The sequence below is a fragment of the Geotrypetes seraphini genome, chromosome 3, assembly GCF_902459505.1.
Source record: "Geotrypetes seraphini chromosome 3, aGeoSer1.1, whole genome shotgun sequence".
In the NCBI taxonomy this organism is placed as follows: domain Eukaryota; kingdom Metazoa; phylum Chordata; class Amphibia; order Gymnophiona; family Dermophiidae; genus Geotrypetes; species Geotrypetes seraphini.
Genome location: NC_047086.1, coordinates 28,893,243 through 28,913,506, shown reverse-complemented (window position 1 = coordinate 28,913,506; position 20,264 = coordinate 28,893,243). Strand labels below are relative to the sequence as shown.

The 20,264-nt window shown below is 45.0% G+C and overlaps 1 protein-coding gene across 1 annotated transcript in view; it reads left to right on the top strand.

Annotated features, from left to right (window-relative positions):
* MDN1 (midasin AAA ATPase 1) overlaps positions 1-20,264 on the top strand; it is a 943,760-nt gene that overhangs the window by 904,818 nt on the left and 18,678 nt on the right. The window contains exons 97-100 of the mRNA XM_033936734.1: positions 3,857-4,031; positions 6,036-6,109; positions 10,735-10,849; positions 12,601-12,664. Of these exons, the coding sequence (XP_033792625.1) occupies positions 3,857-4,031; positions 6,036-6,109; positions 10,735-10,849; positions 12,601-12,664 (428 nt within the window). The remainder of the gene's footprint in view (positions 1-3,856; positions 4,032-6,035; positions 6,110-10,734; positions 10,850-12,600; positions 12,665-20,264) is intronic.

The following is a 20,264-nucleotide window of genomic DNA, read 5'->3' as shown; positions in this document are numbered from 1 at the left end:
CGAGGGCATAACCAGTCTCGTCCTGCCTCCCCCTGTTTTTCCCATCGGAGGGCGCCTCCATCATTTTTATCATCGTTGGGAGGCCATAACCACCGACCTCTGGGTCCTTACTATCGTCAGGGAGGGATACTCTCTTCATTTCCATCGGGTCCCTCCGGACCACCCTCCAAGAGAGTATCCTTCCAACTTGACTCAGACCGCCCTTCTTCTTCAGGAAGCTCAGGCTTTGCTCCGGCTCCGGGCCGTCAAGCCGGTCCCTGTGGACCAACACAACCAGGGGTTTTACTCCCGGTACTTCCTTGTTCCGAATAAGACGGGCGACCTGCAACCCATTTTGGACCTCAGGGTCCTCAACAAATTCCTAGTCAAAGAGAGGTTCCGCATGCTGACCCTTTCTTCTCCCTACCCCCTCCTCGAGCAGAACGACTGGTTATGCTCTCTGGATTTCAAGGAGGCCTACACTCACATTCCCATTCATCCGGCCTCTCGCAAGTTCCTCAGATTTCGGGTGGGACATCTGCATCTGCAGTATCGAGTGCTTCCCTTCGGCCTGTCCTCGTCTCCCAGAGTCTTCACGAAGTGTCTGGTGGTGGTGGCCGCGGCACTCAGGAACCAGGGTCTCCAAGTATTTCCCTACCTCGACGACTGGCTCATCAAGGCTCCCTCGGCCTCGGGGGTCATCTCGGCGACCCTGTCCACGATTCTGTTCCTGCAGAGTTTGGGATTCGAGATCAACTTTCCCAAATCTCATCTGCAGCCTTCACAGTCACTCCCCTTCATTGGGGCGATCCTGGATACCATACGTCTCAGAGCATTCCTTCCTCCTCAGCGCCTGGATGCTCTTCTTCGTCTCTGCCAGTCGGTGTCTTCTCGCCAGTCCATCTCAGCGAGACACATGATGGTCCTTCTGGGCCACATGGCCTCTACAGTTCATGTGACGCCATTTGCCAGACTCCATCTCAGAATTCCTCAGTGGACCCTGGCGTCTCAATGGACTCAGTTGTCGGATCCGTTGACTCGACCCATCATCGTCACTCCTGCTCTTCGGCAGTCTCTACTTTGGTGGATGACCTCTTTGAATCTATCCAGAGGTTTGCTGTTTCACACTCCTCTCCACCAGAAGGTTCTCACAACCGATTCCTCGACCTATGCCTGGGGAGCGCATCTGGACGGTCTTCGCACTCAGGGATTCTGGAACAGTGCGGACCGCCTCCATCAAATCAATCTTCTAGAGCTCAGAGCCATCTTCAATGCTCTTCAAGCTTTTCAACATCTGCTTCACGACATGGTGGTCCTCATTCGCACGGACAATCAGGTCGCCATGTATTATGTCAACAAGCAGGGGGGCACGGGCTCGGCCTCCCTCTGTCAGGAAGCTCTCCGAGTCTGGGATTGGGCGGTTCGCCACAACGCCTTCCTCAAAGCTGTCTACATTCAGAGGAAGGACAATGTCTTGGCAGACAACTTGAGTCGGCTGCTTCAGCCTCACGAATGGACACTCCATTCCACACCCCTTCATCAGATCTTTGCTCAGTGGGGGACGCCTCAGATAGACCTTTTTGCGGCTCCCCACAACTTCAAACTGCCTCAGTTTTGCTCCAGGATCTACACTCCTCATCGCCTTGAGGCAGATGCCTTTCTGCTGGATTGGGGGAATCGCTTTCTCTATGCGTTTCCTCCATTTCCTCTCATTCAAAAGACTCTGGTCAAGTTGAAATCAGACCAGGCCACCATGATTCTGATAGCTCCTCGGTGGCCCAGGCAACCTTGGTTCTCCCTTCTACTTCAACTCAGCAGCAGGGAGCCGGTCCTTCTTCCAGTGTTTCCTTCACTGCTTACTCAACATCAAGGATCACTGCTTCATCCCAACCTGCAGTCTCTCCACCTGACAGCTTGGTTCCTCTCAACGTAACTCCTCACCAGTTTTCCCAGGCGGTGAGGGATGTCTTGGAAGCTTCCAGGAAGCCTGCTACTCGTCAATGCTACTCCCAAAAGTGGACTAGATTTTCTTCGTGGTGTATTTCCAACTCTAAGGAGCCTCAGCGAGCCTCCCTATCCTCTGTGTTGGACTAGCTTCTACACCTGTCTCAGTCTGGTCTCAAGTCGACATCTATTCGAGTCCACCTGAGTGCTATTGCAGCTTTTCATCAACCTCTACAGGGGAAACCACTCTCGGCTCATCCTGTGGTTTCCAGATTTATGAAAGGACTTTTTCATGTCAATCCTTCTCTCAAACCGCCTCCAGTGGTTTGGGATCTCAATGTGGTCCTTTCTCGGCTTATGAAACCTCCTTTTGAGCCTCTAAAAACGGCTCCTCTTAAGTTTGTCACTTGGAAAGTGGTTTTTCTGGTGGCCCTCACATCTGCTCGCAGGGTCAGTGAGCTTCAGGCCTTGGTGGCGGATCCGCCTTTCACAGTATTTCATCATGACAAGGTGGTCCTCCGAACTCATCCGAAATTCCTGCCTAAAGTGGTCTCTGAATTTCATCTCAACCAATCCATTGTACTTCCTGTGTTTTTTCCAAAGCCTCATTCTCACCCTGGAGAATCAGCTCTTCACACTCTGGACTGTAAACGTGCTTTGGCTTTCTACCTGGATCGCACCAAACCACACAGAACTGCTCCTCAACTTTTCGTCTCATTTGATCCAAACAAGTTGGGACGACCTGTATCGAAGCGCACCATCTCCAACTGGATGGCAGCTTGTATCTCTTTCTGCTATGCCAAGGCTGGATAACCCCTTCCCTGTAAGGTCACAGCCCATAAGGTCAGAGCGATGGCGGCCTCTGTAGCCTTCCTGAGATCGACACCGATTGAGGAGATTTGTAAGGCTGCCACTTGGTCCTCGGTTCATACATTCACCTCTCATTATTGTCTGGATACTTTCTCCAGAAGGGATGGACAGTTTGGCCAAACAGTGTTACAAAATTTATTCTCCTAAGTTGCCAACTCTCCCACCATCCCATTGAGGTTAGCTTGGAGGTCACCCACTAGTGAGAATACCTGCCTGCTTGTCCTGGGATAAAGCAATGTTACTTACCGTAACAGTTGTTATCCAGGGACAGCAGGCAGCTATTATCACGTCCCACCCACCTCCCCTGGGTTGGCTTCTCTGCTAGCTACCTGAACTGAGGAGACACGCCCGGACCGTCGGGCGGGAAGGCACTGGCGCATGCGCGGTGCGGGCATCTCGAAACTTCTGAGTTTCTTCAAGCAAGACATACTTGTGAGACGTCCGTATCGGGGCTCTGTCTAATGACATCACCCACTAGTGAGAATAGCTGCCTGCTGTCCCTGGATAACAACTTTTACGGTAAGTAACATTGCTTTCTCAACCCTACCACCTCCCCTAATTATCTTCTTAGCTTTGTTACTGAACTGATGGTCCTGCAAGCCGACATCAGGCAGGAGGGTACACGCCTAGTACGGCGGTTTTAAAGTTACTGTACCCTTTTTGACAGTGTCTGGTTCTATGGATGACATCACCCACATGTGAGAATATATGCCTGCTATCTTTGGAGGACAGCTGCTTACAGGTGAATAACTATGCTGTACCTGTAATTACTTGGTGTCTTGGGCTATTACCCTACACTGGGCTGATCAGTGCTTGGAACACAGTTAAAATAAAGGCAAAGGCTGAAATGGAATTCAACACAGCTTTAATGTCATTGAAGTCAGTGAAATGCCAGCGATCAACTGGAGTCTATTGCATTGCACCCACGGCAGGGTTTATGATCTTTGTTTTCCATTATATTCTATGAAATCAAATGTTTAATAGGATCAGATGGAATTAGACATGTTATGATCTTTTGCCTGCTCACCATTTTTTTTCTTCTGGGTTTTTTTATGTTTAACAGAGGAGATTACAGGACAGGAAAGAGGCTGAACATGCGTAAGGTCATTCCATACATTGCTAGTCAGTTTCGTAAGGACAAGATTTGGCTGCGGAGGACCAAGCCCAGCAAACGCCAGTACCAGATCTGTTTAGCTATTGATGATTCCTCAAGTATGATCGACAACCACTCCAAGCAAGTAAGTAGCAAAAGACAAATCCCCAAAACACATGGTACTACTAAAAATTCTTATTTTTATAAAAGAGAGTGGAATATCTCATTTAGAGGCCTTTTTACTGGGTGATAACACAGCTTAGAATGGCATACAACAGGACGCACTTGAGCCTTCTGCAGTACGTGCCAAATGTGCGCACAATAACCATGCACCCAAACTTTTTACATTTTTTTGTTTGAGAGAACATGTGCAGTAGGAATTCCTGTGCTAACCAGTTATTGCATCTGCATTAGCGCGTGCTAACTGGTTAGCACAGGATTACTGTTTGAGCCCTTAACGACCTACGAAATGGGTAGCAGCAAGTGTTCATGTGGTTTTTAAATGGCCATGCATCATTGGCAACATTAGCACATGGCCACTAATTCAAAAATTAGAAAGTGATGATTTTGTGGCTGCAGTAAAAATAACCTTAGTATGCCCCCCCAAAAAACCACGCAAGGGTGTTCTAAGGGTAGTTTTTGCCATAGCTTATTAAAAGGACCCCATAGAATTCATAGCTTGCCATTGTTTCCATCTTGAAAAAGTTGAAAATGAGACTCAGGGAAGCAGTTATTTAAACTAGAGCATGACACGGGCAAAATTTTCCCCATCCCTCACGGGAACTCATTTTCCTGTCCTATCCCAACGAGTTCTTTTCCTGCCTCTTCCCCATTCTGGCAAGCTCCGTCCTTACCTGCACAAGCCTCAAACACTTTAAAATCATACGTTGTTGATGCTTGTGTGGTTAAGGTAGAGCTTACAGGAATGGGGCAGGGACAGTGGCAAAACTCGCAGGAATGGGAAATTGAGTTCCTGTGGGGACGGGGTAAAATTTGTTCCCGTGCCATTCTCTAATTTAAACCTTCCCTAATACTACATATTCAGCATCAGAATTTAAAAAACAGGGTCCAAAAAGGCACCATTTCAGATAATGCTGTTACAGAAAATGATTATCCTTATCGGCCTACCCCAGACTGGTCCAGACATTTGGCTTATGCATGCCTACTAGTAGATGGGGACTGAGAACACCTAACTTTGTTAACTGTGCAGCTACCAGCCATTCACTATTTTTTAGACTTGCAGCCTGATAGGCCAAATAAGGGAGTAATCTACGATGGGCATTTTGGCAATTTAGTTCAGACCTAATTTTTTTCTTTATTCAAAATTTAACATTTTTAACAATCATATGAGTTATATCTCTATATTGAAAATATACAGAAAAACCCATTAACATAATGCAGCATACAAATATAGTACCAATAATCTGTTTATATTGTGCAATTTGCTGTGTTGGAAAAAAGTATTAGTACAGTAGACTCTCCATTAATTGGCACCCATGGGGATTGATGCCGGATAAATGTAGTTTCTGGTTGCTTGAGAGTTACTATTAAAAATAGTCCTAACTAATACTATATCCCATACTATGAAACACCATAAACTTTTCCAGAGAAACTACCGGACATGTGTTAGACAAAGCATGCCAAATTTACACTTAAATTTCCCCAGAAATTGATTTTATTTTCATTTTTATTTAAAGTATTACAGTATTTCTTAGATTTTTTTTTCTGGTTGCTTGAGATTTCTGGTTAATTGAGTTCCAGTTAAGAGTGTCTACTTTAGAAAGAATTTGAATCTCCTCTTATTGAAATGTTAGTATGGTTGGATTTGTCTATATATTTTATCTTGATGGACTGAGCATTGAATTGGATTGGATTGTATGATGCCTTTTTTAAGGGGATTTATTGTTTATATTTAAATTATTATGAGTACTTGGCAGATATTGGGTAGTGGCATACTCCTATAGAAAAAAGTACAAATTCTTCATTTTTAGGTATGTTTAAACGTTCATTTGCTGTGTAGAGAGTTCCTTTGTCAACCCCCATAATCCAAATACGATTCTACCATGGTACTGCAGGTAAATGCAAGGGAGGCAGTCATTGAATTTACTGTTGCTTCATGATATATTGTTGTCTCAAATTATATTTATAGCTGGCATTTGAATCCCTGGCTGTGATTGGAAATGCTCTGACACTTTTGGAAGTTGGTCAGATTGCCGTATGCAGGTAAGGATGCTGTGCATTTTGCCCTTTCGTTTGATGACCAGGATACCATATGCACATAGGAAGAATACTAAAGGAAAGGAAACCTGAACAAGTATCTTACCACCCAATGTTGGCATATGGAACTGGCAGTTATAAGTTTTCTGCAGAGCTGAGAAGCTCTGTCTTCAGTCTCGGTGTGTCAAACTTTGAAGTCTTTTTTTTTTTTTTTTTTTTAATTATTGTTGATATTTATTTATTTAATTTGTTTTCTATCCAGTCTTCCCCAAAGAGCTCAGGATGGGTTACAGGTTAATTTGTGCCTTCCCATTATTTTATTTATTTCGATTTTTATCCCATTTTCCCAGAAGCTCAGAACATTCACAATCAATTTAAGAACACAATAGTCATGACAACAATTAGGTTTATGGACAATTACATAATTATTCGAGAGTCCAGCCTAGTCATAATAAAGAGTAACTGGAGAGTAAATTGAGGAAGCTGTTCAGTTTAGGCTCTATTGTTGGAAGAGGAAGGTCTTTATTGCTCTATGGAAAGACATTAGTGAGTCTAATGACCTACGGAAGGACGTTTTTATTGTTTTCCAGTATTTCCTTCAAGCTTGGTTAAATTTTGTCTATTTTTACACTTTGGGCCACTTTGAGGGAACGTCATCTTTTTCAGTATACTTTTAACTCGACCTTCATGGGCCATCAAGCCTTTTGACTTTGAGTCAGCAGTTTTTCCTTCCATGTCAAAGAGGGTGCCGAGCAACTTCAAGAATTGTACTCATTGTAACTGGACCATTTCAGGCTCTGACCCCGATAATTTGTCTGTTCAGTGTCTAGGTCCTGACCTTTGGGACATTTCATTATGAACTCTGCATATGCAAAAAAGTCACTAAAAGCCAGACAAGTCCAATGTGATAAACATTTCAATTTACATCCACATTGGACATGGCAAGAAATTCGGCACCTGATGCTCAACCTGTACTAGCATAGGTATCGACACCATGTACACTGACGCTGCATAAAAAGCGTTCAACATCAGGCTCTCTTCAGAGACAAGACTCAACATCCATGCCTCATGTAAGAAAGCTAAGAAGCATAAACATTCCTCCCCTTCTAAGTTTGGCATGGTGTCTTCCTAGATGTCCACCATCTCAACACGTAGGCGACGATGTACCATGGATCACGGTCCATTGCTGCAGATCATGTCTCCTCCCAGGCATGCCTTGACATTGAGATCTTCTACATCCAGACACCAGTACCACAGACTGCTTCCACATCGATGTATCTTCTGGTGCAGACACCCCCTTTCCAGGAGGAGATCCTGGCTATGCCAAACAAGAGCTTTTGGGGCTACTTCAGGTGCAGTCTTCACAGGCTTTAAAAGCGTCCATGCCTGGCTCAGCCCAGCCTGAGGATATGTCGAGGCATCAATCGAGGGTGACGTCACGCACCCCTGCACCTCTCAGACCGCGCCATTTGGTTTCCAATCCTAGAGCTCTGAACCAAGAAACCATGGAAATTTCAACCATTTCCAACCCTACTAACACCCGCTAGTTAACACTAGCAGCGTGGTTTTTTCTTCGTACAAGTAAACTCTTACTGTCTTTCAACTTCAGTATCTGCTGACATAAAAGCCTCTAGGAAACCTTCCACTCAGTGCTGTTACCGCTTTAAGTGGACACAGTTCTTTTCCTGATGTGCATTGCATGTTCTACAACCTACCACCTGTCCACGCCTATCAATACTGGACCACTTTTTGTACCTATCAAATTCTGCTCTAAAGACCAACTAAATTAAATTTCATCTTAGCGCTATCAGTGTGTCCCATTCTGTTCCAGACAAGAAGCTTTTTTATCTGTTCATCCCTTGATATTTGAATTCTTGAATAGCCTATTTCACACACAAACATCTCAAGCCTCCAACTGTTGCTTGGGATCTGTGGTTCTTTCTGTTCTCATGAAGTCCCCCTTTGATCCACTTACATCTTTTTCTCTGAAACTTCTCACTTGGAAAAGTTGTTTTCCTGGTAGCCCTCACATCTGCAGGCTTTGAGAGTGAACTTCAGACTCTTGTTTTGGATCTTCCCTATGCAAGATTCTATCAAGACAGGGTAGTCCTCTGTGCACGTCCAAATTCCTCCATAAACTTGTCTCTGAATTCCACCTTAACCAATCCATAGTTTTGCCTGTTTTCTTTCCTATGCTGCATTCTTCTCCTGGAGAAGAAGTGCATCATACCTTAGACTGCAAGAGTACACTGGCATACTAGCTGGATCGGACTAAACCTCATGGAAAGACCTCCCAGCTCTTTCTGGCTTTTGATTCGAACAGACTAGGAGTAGCTGTTTCCAAAAGAACCAGCTATATTTTTACGTCTTTCACGTATACTCAAGCTGGGCTGATTCTGCAAGGCCATTTGACGGCACACAGTGTACAGGCTGTGGCTGCCTCAGTGGCTCTTTTACACTCTGCATCTATTGAGGTCATCTGCAAGCAGCTATTTAGTCCTCAATCCATACCTTTACCTCTCATTATTGTTTGGAACACAACTCCAGAAGAGAGTTGGTTTGGACAAGCAGTTCTGCAGAATTTTTTTCTTTACCTGAGTGCTAACTTTCCCTCCAGCCCTGTTGGGTTTCACCAGGCTCATGTTTATTCAATATTAAATCTCTTCCAGAGACATAATCTTTTATTTCGATTTATAGCCCGTCCTCCCCAGGAGCCCAGAACAGGTTACAAGAAGTATAGGAGACAGCAATGCGAATACTAGACAAGGAGACAGTAGACGGCATGTGCACAATGTGTCACCGGTGGCCTTGTCAACAAGGCTAAGAATTTGCCAGGAAGACCATAAGTGGTTTATATGGTTTGTGTTCCAGGCAGTTTCAAGAAACGTTGCTTTGCCATGGATGGGCAATTAGGGCCTTAAGGTCAGAATGCACTTTGATGAGAATAGGATTGTTTGGGATTGGAGCGGTCTTGGTGGGTGGTAGATAGGAAGCTTTTCTGCCACATACTGGGGGGCTCATGCCCTGGAGTTGCTTAAAGACTATCATCAGCTTATTGGAGATGGCCTGCTTCTCTGTTGGAAGCCAGTGAGTTTCAATCTGTGCTGGTGAGATGTGGTAGTCCCACATGTGAAAATATTATGCCTGCTTGTCATCTGAGAAAGCAAAGATGCTTACCTGCCCACCTCTCCTATTTGGCTTTTTAGCTTTTTTTTTTTTTTTTTTTTTTTTTTACTGAACTGTTGGTCCCACATGCTGACATTGGGCAGGAAGACGCATGCACAGTGTGGGCACTGCCTAAAGATTTAAAGTGGACTTGGCAGTGTCCTTACCAGGTTCTGTGGATGACATCACCCATGTGAGAATATATACCTGCTACAAGTAAGTATATTCACTTTATTGCTAGTTTAATGATTTACTTGTTTCTGGTCTGCTAGAACTAATATATGTACAGAAAATATATAAGATCTCAAAGAAAATTAACATATAGTCAAAAATCATACAGAATATGATTACTGGGAAACTGTTATATTGGCTTTTGCTCCCCTAGCCAGAATAACGGATGTAGTTGGTTGGTGTAGGAATTTTTATATAACTATTAGTATTTTTATAAAACTATTAGTAATTTGGTTAAAAAAAAACCTAAAAATGGTCTGAGGGATATTTGGAGCATTGAGATTAAACATCAGATTTCAGCATCTCAATGGCCACAAATTTGGTTTTGGAGAATGAGATGTACAATGTCAGCGTCTATGAGACAAACTTGGGTTTTTTTTTGTTACATAGAGCTTTTTGGACCCCTGTTAGATTACAAAAGTTAAATAGTACTTTGTCCAATAGATGCTGGCATTGTAAGTCGGAGGTAGGGACTTTGGACCATCTTTTATTCTACTGCCCTCATATTTTAGCCTTTTGGAACTCAATCTGGGATCAAATAAATTGTTTATTGGAAAACCATGTAGCGTTATCTTATGATACTGTGATATTTGGAATGTGTATGAGAAAAAAGAGTCAGATAACATCAAGTAATAATAAACTTTTAATGATCATGACTGGAGTTGCCATCCAACATATTACTAATAACTGGAAAGATCATACTAGGTTAAACTTTAATTTTTGGTGGAATTCATTATGCCACATATATAGAATGGAAAGATCAATAGCGACACAAAATGGAAATTATAATAATTTTATTAAAATATGGGAGCCATTAGCGTCTTTTTGTCATGATTAAATGTCATTTTCCTATTAGTCAGACATCATATAATAATAGGAGGGGGAGGGATACAAAGATAGGTTTCGTTACATGAATGAAGGGTTTTGAGGGAGGGTGGGGAGAGGGTTACATTTATATGTTTAGATTATAATGTAAGATATGCAAGTGCCTTGTTTCATTGTGTTGATTATGAATATTGTACACTTGATGAAAGATTTTTAAAATGAATAAAGAATTTTAAAAAAAAAGGAATTTTTAATTAGTCTTTTTTTATTTTTTATTATATTTGTTTTTTAAATGTATTGATGTTTATGTGAATGGCTTTGTATTCTCTTTTGGGGAAAAAAGCAATAAGTAAACCTAAAATAAAATAGAAAAATAATAACAGTATTTGGCTCTGATTTTATTTCTGTAGTTTCGGTGAGTCTGTTCAGCTTTTGCACCCATTTCACGAACAGTTCACTGACCAGTCTGGATCCCGGATCCTGAGGCTCTGCAAATTCCAGCAGAAGAAAACACATATAGCACAGGTACCACTCTCAGCTTACATGTGGATCCTATTCACCTGCACAAAACTAAGTCATTTTAAAATTATTTTCATTTTGATGTGGAATTTTGTTTCAAGGTGTTGCATACCTGCTTGCCTTCATACACAACTGGCCTGTTGACATGGGAATTCACTTAACAGGCTCCACAGGGGTTTGGAGCACCAGTGGAGAAATAGCAGATAAAATACTTAGGTGCATTTCAATCCTTAAATCATTGAGGAAAGTACTCTTTCCCCTTAGACAGAGAAACACAGTAAGTGACAGCAGAAAAAGACCCTCATGGTCCATCCATTCTGCCCAACAAGTTGATCAGGGTCTCGCCCACCACACTGTGTCGGCCCAGGTCACCCATGTTTAAATGCTGCTTGTGAAGTCACTACTATGCTAATCATGATGAGGGATGGTGTATTGCTAACAGTATTTAACTTATCAGTCAAGATGCCTTCCCCTCCCTCCTAAGCTGCACAGTTCCCCTAATTTTGTAGTATGTGACAATAAAATGATCATCACACTGGAGTTGTCAAATCTTCATCTGGTCTCTCTCTACAGATGAGACACCAACCGTCCAAGTCTGTCCGGCATCGGGCTCCATTCCCCCAACTCTTCTTTGCCTCTCACTATTTGCATGACAGACCGTTCAAGTCCGTCCAGCATCAACCTCAGCTCCCACTATTCTTGCCCTAGGTAACACCAAAAGCCACATTGCGTTTCCATGTTTTCTATTTAAGCATCCTCCATGTCTATCCCATGCATTTTTGAATTCGTTCAGTTTTGGACTCTACCATCTCTCTTGGAAGGGCATTCCAAGCATCCTCCAGCCTCTCTTTGAAAAATGATTTCCTGACACTGCTCCTGAGTCTACTTCCCTGCAACCTCCATTCATGCCTTCTAGTTCTACCTCCTCTATTTTTCTGAAAGAGGTTTATTTGAATATTAATACCTTTCATATACTTAAAGGTGTGGATTATATCCCCTTTCTCTATTCTTTTTTGTAGACTCTTCTCATGTCTTACAGCACAGACCCTGTGACTAAAACATGTAATCCCTTCCTAAAGGGTGAAGCCACCTCCAAACATCAATCAACTTTAAGCTCTTCCAGGAATTTTCCCAAATCCCATCTATCCTTCCTGTGATATTCCACCATCTGCCCTAAATTACCTAGATTGAGGGTCCTTGTAAGATTGAAATCTCCCTCCAAGATCAAGTATCCCTTGTTTTGGTGTAAAATCAATGCTAGACATTTCTTTAGAAAGTATCCCTGCTTCTTCATGTGAGTGAAGAGTTCTATATTCTGGTTCAGCCTATTGATTTCTGCTTGGCTATTCGTAAAGACTGATTGTAAGAGGGACTGCATAGCCCACTTGTACTATAGCCAAAGGTAGTGTCTCAGTCTCCACCTGCTGGCAGAGGAGCGTCAACCCATCCATTTCTGTGCCAGTCTGGAGGGACTAAAAGAAAGAAAATTAGCAGGTAAGGACTTAATTTCTCCTTCTACCTGTGTACACCACCTTGGATTAAACTCTTTATACAAGCGATTAAAAATCCCCAAAATAAGCTAGTGTCTATATTCAGGCAAGTTGTGTTATGGCTTTTACATCTTACTAAATCCAAGAAGTTGAAACACTCCTTCAACTATATGTACCTGAAACAAATTTTTGTAATCTGTTCAACTGTCCCTTTGGCCTGTAGTTATATCAATGACTTCAATTATCTTCTCTTTCTTATCTGTACAGTTCCTGGAGTCCTCAGCCAGCATGTTCGCAGCTGCCCAGGTGATATCCCAGAGCGGTAACCCAGGTGAGTGGCGTTCTTTGCACGTCTTCATTGTGTTTGCAGGAAGAGGATGTACATACATGTCAAGTGGGACTCCAGTTCAGAGGGCAAGGCAAGTTAAGAGCCCAAGTTTGACTGTGCTGTCACTCTGCCTAAGGTCCTATACTACAAAACTTTATTCAAAAACAAAAATATATAAAGCTTGCATTGTATTACATGTAATTCTTGAAACGTGTGCATTTGTATACTTATAGGTGTTTACCTTTATTTAACAAATATACTTTGAAGACATAACTACACAAAACACAGATCAAACATGCAAAACTCAGAAGAAGCAACTCTGCTAAGAAGGAAATGTTTGGGTCAACAGAAGGGTTTTTTTTATACATCTCCGAAATGTGCTAAAGTCAGTGAACACCCAAAGCTCACTGGCAGAACATAAAGATGACATATAAAATGAAGTTTCTTAAACTACAATGTGTTGCATTTGTCCAGGAGACAAGATGAAATTATATTAGTATTATATGAACACTGATGCATTGGCTTATCAGAGGTTTATGTATGAACCGGATGACAAATTTATACATAAAAAGGTAAAACAGCAATGCCTTAAATTGTATACAAAACTCCATAGGAAGTCATTAAATCTGGATCAGTAGAAGTGTCGCATGGGAGCTGCAAGGTTCTTGAAATAGCCTAGTTGCTACATTTTGTGCCATCTGTAATGGTTTCAGAGTAGCTGCTTGGGACACCTTGGTCAATATTACAGTAGTCCAAGGCAGGGGTGTAACAGTGCTTGAAAAAACCTTATGAAAATCATAGGCTAAATAGGTCCACTACCTTCAAGCCATCCTCATCTTATGAAAAACTGCACTTCCTTGGAAATATGGGCTTGCATTAGAAGCTGACCAAATTTTGGTTTTGGCACTGAAACTAGCCCAACATCCAGGTTTGGGTTTCATCCAAAAATGCCTTTTTGGTAGTGGAAGTGGCCAGGGTGAGAGTGACTGGGAATCGCTCTTTCCTTGGTTAGGCCACTGGATCATCAGGGTACCTAAGATAGGCTTAGGGATGGGGTGAAGGGAGGAAGCTGACTGACAGGTGGCTTCAGGAGGGAGGGAAATTAAGCTGTTGGGGGGAGGGAGTGGTAGATAGTGGGGGGAAGGGGGGTCTGGCGGTTTCATTGTCAGCTTTGGTTTCTGCTGAAACTGGGAGACCAATTTCAATTGCATGCCTAAAGGTGGTAATAAACAGCATAAGACTGAATGAGATTACATAATGACTGCAGATAAAGAATTAATAGTAGGGCAGAGAGAGCCAAATCTTGAATAACCCCTTTTTCCAGTCTGTATCAAGATGAGGTTGAACTGCCCGCTTGTATTTGTTCATGGTCAGACAGATATGGCCAGAAGCACAGTAATACTATTAATCCTATCCCAGCTGAGCACACAACTGCAAGAACAGATCATGATTGATGAAATTAGAGGCAGCCAAAATATTCAGAAACCAGAGCATAGATCTACTGCCCTTCTCCAGATGTTGAATAGTTGTCAAAAAGGCATGTCTTGACCGTTTCTATCCCATGCTGCCTCTTGAAACCATGTTCATGTGAATCAGTATGGGATTATATTTTCTCAAGTGTTGCTAGTAGAGGTAAACTAGAGAAGGGCCTATGCAAATTAGGGGAGAAAACATCCAAGTTGGGTTCTTTCAATACTTACACTTGCTTTCTTAAGGCTTCTAGCTGTTAACACCAATCCAGAGGAATACATTACATTGGTGTCTTCTATCCCGCCAATATCTTTCAGTTCTAGGCGGTTTACAAGAGTTGGCCTGGGCATTTCCAGGGAGAATACATGGTTAATAGATGTAGAATGCATCAGGATCTGTGAAGGTTCAATCAGGTTTACTTAGATAATTTGACAAATTTATTGAATAGAAAGGTTTTAAGTTCTTTCCTGAATGTTTTGTAGTTGGGTGTAGAGAATGACACGGGGGAAAAATCTGTCCCCGTCCCCGGCCCACCATCCTCTGCACCGTTCCGTCACCGCCATTCCCTTCACCGCCATCCCTTTCACCGCCCCGTCACCACCACTGCCATCCCATTCACCGCCCCGTCACCGTCCCCGCAGCATCCATATAATCCTTAGTACTATAATATTTAGCTTATTCCTTTCTCATAAATCAAAGTTCCTGCTGCTGAACTAGAGAAAGAGATATTCAGCTGGCAGGGCTTTGTTTATAAATGTTTATCAACACAACTAATATACTACTTTATCCTAAAGCAAAAAATAAATAAATAAATAGAATTTTTTTTTCTACCTTTGTTGTCTGGTTTCTGCTTTCCACATCTTCTCATTCAATTCCTTCCATCCACTGTGTGTCTTCTCTCTGCGTCTTCCATTTGCTGTTACTGTGCCTCTCCCTTCACCCTCCCCTAATTGGTCTAGCACCCATCTTCTTCCCTCTGCTCCCCCATAGTCTGGCATCTGTCTTCTTCCCTTCCAGCATCTTCTCCCCACTCTGTCTTCCACATTTCCCTTCAGGGTCTGTTCCTCTCTACCCTCTTTCAATGTCTGTTCTATTCCTTTCCACCACCACCCTTCCCTCCCTCCTTTACAATCTGTTCCTTTCTACCACCCTTCAGCTCCTCTCGCGTGGCCTATCTATTTACCTCCCTCCCTCTTATTTTTGTGGCACATTACAATGTAATTTGTGCAAGCCGCTGGAGCCTGCGAGCTCTGTCCCATTCCCACAAACTATCTCGCTTCTGTGTTCCTATTTTCCCCATTTCTAATATCTCTCCTATGTATCTGCCATTGCCCCCCTCCCTGTGTCCATATACCATCCCCATGGCATGTCCCCTTTATGTCTCTGTCCCTATGCCCCATGCACATAATTTCCCCTCTTTCTGTTACCTTCCTCTGTCCAGATTTCCCCTATCTTCCTCTTCCATACCAGAGTGTCTCTTCTTTTCAACCCCATCTAGTTTCTTTCCCTCTTTCTCCCGCCCCCCTGCTTCCAGCATCTAGCTCACCTGCCTGTCTTCCCCTTTCTTTCCTGCTGTGGGTTTCTTTCTTTCCCTCTTCATCCCCTTGGCCCAGAATTTTTTTTCCTTTCACTCCCTCCTTCCTACTATGAGCCGGGAACAAACGCGATCTCACGGTCTAGCAGCCCCCACCTACCTGATCGCAGCATTTAGCCAGCTCCCTCCCTCCACCTCACCTTACAATCTGAGTTTGACGGCTTCCTTTTTTCCCGAGCCGCACACATTTAAAAAGACGTGCACCCGCAGCTGCGCGAGTCCATCAAGCTTCTCCTCTCCTGCAACTTCCTGTTTCCGGTTGCGTCAGAGGAGAAGCTTGATGGACTCGCGCAGCCGCGCGTGCACGGCTTTTTGAACGCTTGCGGCTCAGGAAAATGGAAGCCGGCAAACTCAGAATTTAAGGTGAGGGAGCTGGCTAAACGCTACGGGCGGGCGGTGGCTGCGGGAAACCGTGCGATCCTTAATGCCTCACTGTGGAGACAAGACCATTCACCGCTCCACGGGCGGTGAATGGCCTTGTCCCCATCCCCGCAGCGACTGTTATTTTTCATTCCCCGTTCCGGCGGGTTACCCGCGACTAAACGCGGCTAGTCGCGGGTAACCGCCACCGTGTCATTCTCTTATTGGGTGTATAGTCAGCAGATTGGAGAGGTGGCAGTCTACTTCGCTGCTCTGGTGGCTAATAGTCCGTCGTACATTTTTTTGCTTTATATACCTTTGATTGGGGGGTGGAGAAAGTGTGCATGAGTTGCAACAGGGTATTGATCTTTTCATTGCTAGCTACCTTTATCCAACTAGTAGAGCAAGGGTACAGCAGTCAAAGAGAATATTTAATGTTCTGATAACCCAGCAAATTTTTTTCACAGATGGGAAATCAAAGACCTTTTAAATAGGCAACCTGGGACTAAGAGGATGGAACATAAGCAGAAAAGCAGAGGTTCCTGATTGTATAGGGGACCCATCTTAATTTTTCTGTCCAAAATCTATTTAGTTCTAGCTATGCTAGTATGGCTGAATTTTCCAACTGCTTAGTTTAAAGATTCCAAACTTATGATCTGATGGTGTAGCTGTCAAATTACCTTATTTTTTGCTCCATAAGACGCACCTGACCATAAGACGTAACCTAGATTTAGAGTAGGAAAACAAGAAAAAAAACATTCTGAATCGAATTGTGTGCTAACATATACCAGGCTCTGCATCCACCCCCCCTCACTCCCTGCCTGGTTCTGCACCCTGTCTCCCTTACCCTACTAATTGCAATGCAATTTTTTCCTTTCATTTTTCATATACACACAGCAGATGTAAATTCTCAAAACTGACACATTTCGATCACTAAATTGAAAGTAAAATAATTTTCCCTACCTTTATTGTCTAGTGATTTAATTAGTTTCTGGTTGGACTTCCTTCTGACTGTGTATCCAATATTTCTTTCACAGTCCAGCCCAGCCCCTTTGGGTCCCGGTCTCTCTCTCTTTTCCCTCTGCTTACCCTCCCCAGATCCAGTGTCAGTTCTCCTTTGTACCTACCAATACTTTTGTTCCAGCTCTCCCTCTCTCTTCCTCCTCTGTTATGATCTTCCATCTATCTCTCTGTTCTTCCTCAGGGTCTCTTCCCCTCTGTCTCTTCTGTCTGCACCTCCCATAGTCCAGCATCTGCCTCCTGTCTTTCCCCTTTGGTCCAGGCCTCTCTCTCGCTCTCTGACTTTCTTCTGCTTACAGCCCCCCGTCCATCCCATCCCCATTTCCAGCATTTGTTCTCCTTTCATCCAGTTCTTTCTCTGCTTCTCTCTCTCTCCCCTTCCTTCCTCCCTCCCTCCCTGGTCCAGAATCTTTCCACCTCTCTGCAGGCTCTCTCTTCCCTCTATACACCCCCCCAAGTCCAACATCTGCCCCCTCTCTTCTGCCTCCCCTTTATTTCAGGTTTCTCCATCTCTCTATCTTTTTTCTGCTAACACGATCATTATCCCATTCACCAACTCTATCTCAGAAGTCACCCCCAAAGCAACAGAAGTACTAAATCGGATGGAGCAATGGATAACTGAATTCAGACTAAAACTAAACTCAGAGAAAACAAAATTTTTCATAGCATCGCCATACCCACTTGACATTAAAGCACCAATGTGCATCAATAACCTTAGTTATCCCATTCAAACCACTATGAAGATATTGGGAGTAACACTGGACCAGAACCTGACCATGAAAGACCAGGTAGATTCCTTGATCAGAAAAATCTTTCTCACCCTCTGGAAACTTTGGTCCATCAGAGCTTACTTCGATGTCTCATCATTTCGAATTCTGGTACAATCCCTTATACTGAGTCAACTCGATTATTGTAACATCGCCTACTTGGCACTCCCCCAGATATATATGCGGCGATTGCAACTAGTTCAAAATGCAGCGATTAGACTACTTTGTGGACTGAAGAAGTTTGATCATGTGACACCTTCCTATCGACTTTTACACTGGCTGCCGATGGAGACACGTGTGAAATTCAAGTTTGGTTGTTTTTGCTTCAAGGTACTTTATGGCTTAGCCCCTAAATACATAACAGACCTTTTCTCTTTCACAACCAACAGACACAAGCGAAGCTCACACCCGAACTTTGTTTATCCCAGGACAAGCAGGCATGATATTCTCACATGTGGGTGACGTCATCTACGGAGCCCCAGCGCGGACAGCTTTTCAAGCAAACTTGATTGAAGTTTCAAGTTTGCTATGCTGCACCACGCATGTGCATGCCTTCTTGCCCACTAGAGGGCGCATCCCCACCTCGTGGTCCTCAGTTCAGTTTTTTCCGCAGAGCCAGAAGCCCTGTGGAAATTGTGCTCTATATCTTTTGCCTTCTGACACCGCGGCTGAGAGTGTTTTCTCGGTCGCTGTGCTTGATTTGTTGTTTTTATTCGTTCGTGTGTTAGTTATCGTCAAAAAAAAAAAAAAAAAGAGTTTTCGTTCGGCTCCGGGGGCTCCCCGTAGCCGCAGCTGCGGGAGCTCGTTCGTTCCCGGCCATTTTTGAGTTCATGTCCCGTCCCTTGACGGGCTTTAAAAAGTGCACCCGGTGTGATCGGTTGCTTTCAATTACCGATCCCCACCGGTGGTGCTTATTGTGCCTAGGTCCTGAGCACCCGACTGACTCCTGTACCAGGTGCTCGACGTTTCAGACGAGAGCTCTCCGCCGCCATCGTGCCCGAATGGCGGAGCTCTTTGCTGTGGACCCCGTGGCGGGGAAGGCCTCGACGTCGGCTTCGGCCCCGGCCTTGACCTCGGCCTCGACTCCCTCGCCCCGACAGCCCGCTTCGTCTAAGCCTGCGTCCTCGACCCCGAAGTCGACGGTGGGTAAGTCCTCACTTCCTTCTTCTGTTCCAGCCTCGAAGAAGCCATCCTCGGGCTCCTCGACGGGGGCGGGTGGGTCGTCCTCGGCCCCGCCCCGAGCGTCAAAGTCGGGTGCCCCACGGGAATACTCGAGACCGAGGTCACCCTCGAGGGAGCACCCGCCGGCCCGGATTTACCGGCTATGATGGGAGTTCCTGTTTTTCAGGACTTACTCCGTGCACTCATTGCTTCGGAGCTGTCCGGTGCCCTCACGCACCTGCAGCCGGCGACGGCCTCGGCTTCGGCGGCCTCGGTCTCGGTTCCCTCGACTTTGGCCCCCGGGGTGATTCCGGCCTTGACTCCGACGTTGCCCTCGACCTCGGTTGACCAGCCTGAGCGGAGTGTGCGGCCGCGGGACAAGGTCCGTAGGGTTAGGAGGATCTCTTCCACTTCTTCCTCGTCGAGGTCCTCCCGGGGCTCTTCGCCCTCGGGTCGGCCTCGGGCGAAGCGTCGGCCGAGGAAGCCCAAACGTCCTCGGGCTTCTCCTCGGAGACGCGGTCGCTCCTCGCCGACCGGGGCTGAGACGCTACGTGTTTCGGAGCTCCGCCTCGACAATCCGAGGCTTTTCCGTTCCTCCGAGGGAGGGTTATCGAGAGACTCCTCGCCGAGACGGAAGGGGCAGGCCTCGGTGCCTCGTACTCCGGGGACTTCCCATAGGGGTTCCTAGGGGCATAGGCGGTCCCCGACCCCGTCGAGGTCGCTTGGTGCGGCGTCGTGGGGTTCGGGGTCTGGTACTGGTAGGGAACCTCAGTATTCCCGTGAGGCTTCCCCTTCCTTTTTGGCGGCGCGGGCTTCTCGATCTCCCTCCCCGCCTTCCAAACCCTCCTCCTTTTCGAGATTTGTGCTTGATATGGGGAGGGCTTTGGACCTGGATCTGGTATCCGGTTCTCAATATACAAAGGAATTTTTGGAGGAGCAGGATTTGCCTTCTCCCCCGAGGGAGACTCATCGTCTGCCTCTCAATAAAGTCCTCCATCAGACCTTCCTGAGAAATTTGGACTCCCCTCTTACAGTCACAGCGGTTCCGTCGAAGATGGAGTCGAAGTACCGTACCATCCCGTGCAAGGGCTTCGAGAAAGCACAACTGTCTCACCAGTCGTTGCTGGTGGAGTCGGCGTTAAAAAAGTCTCAGCCTTCTAGGGTCTCGGCTGCGGTGCCTCCCGGACGGGAAGGGCGGACCCTGGACAAGTTTGGTCGCCGCCTCTACTTC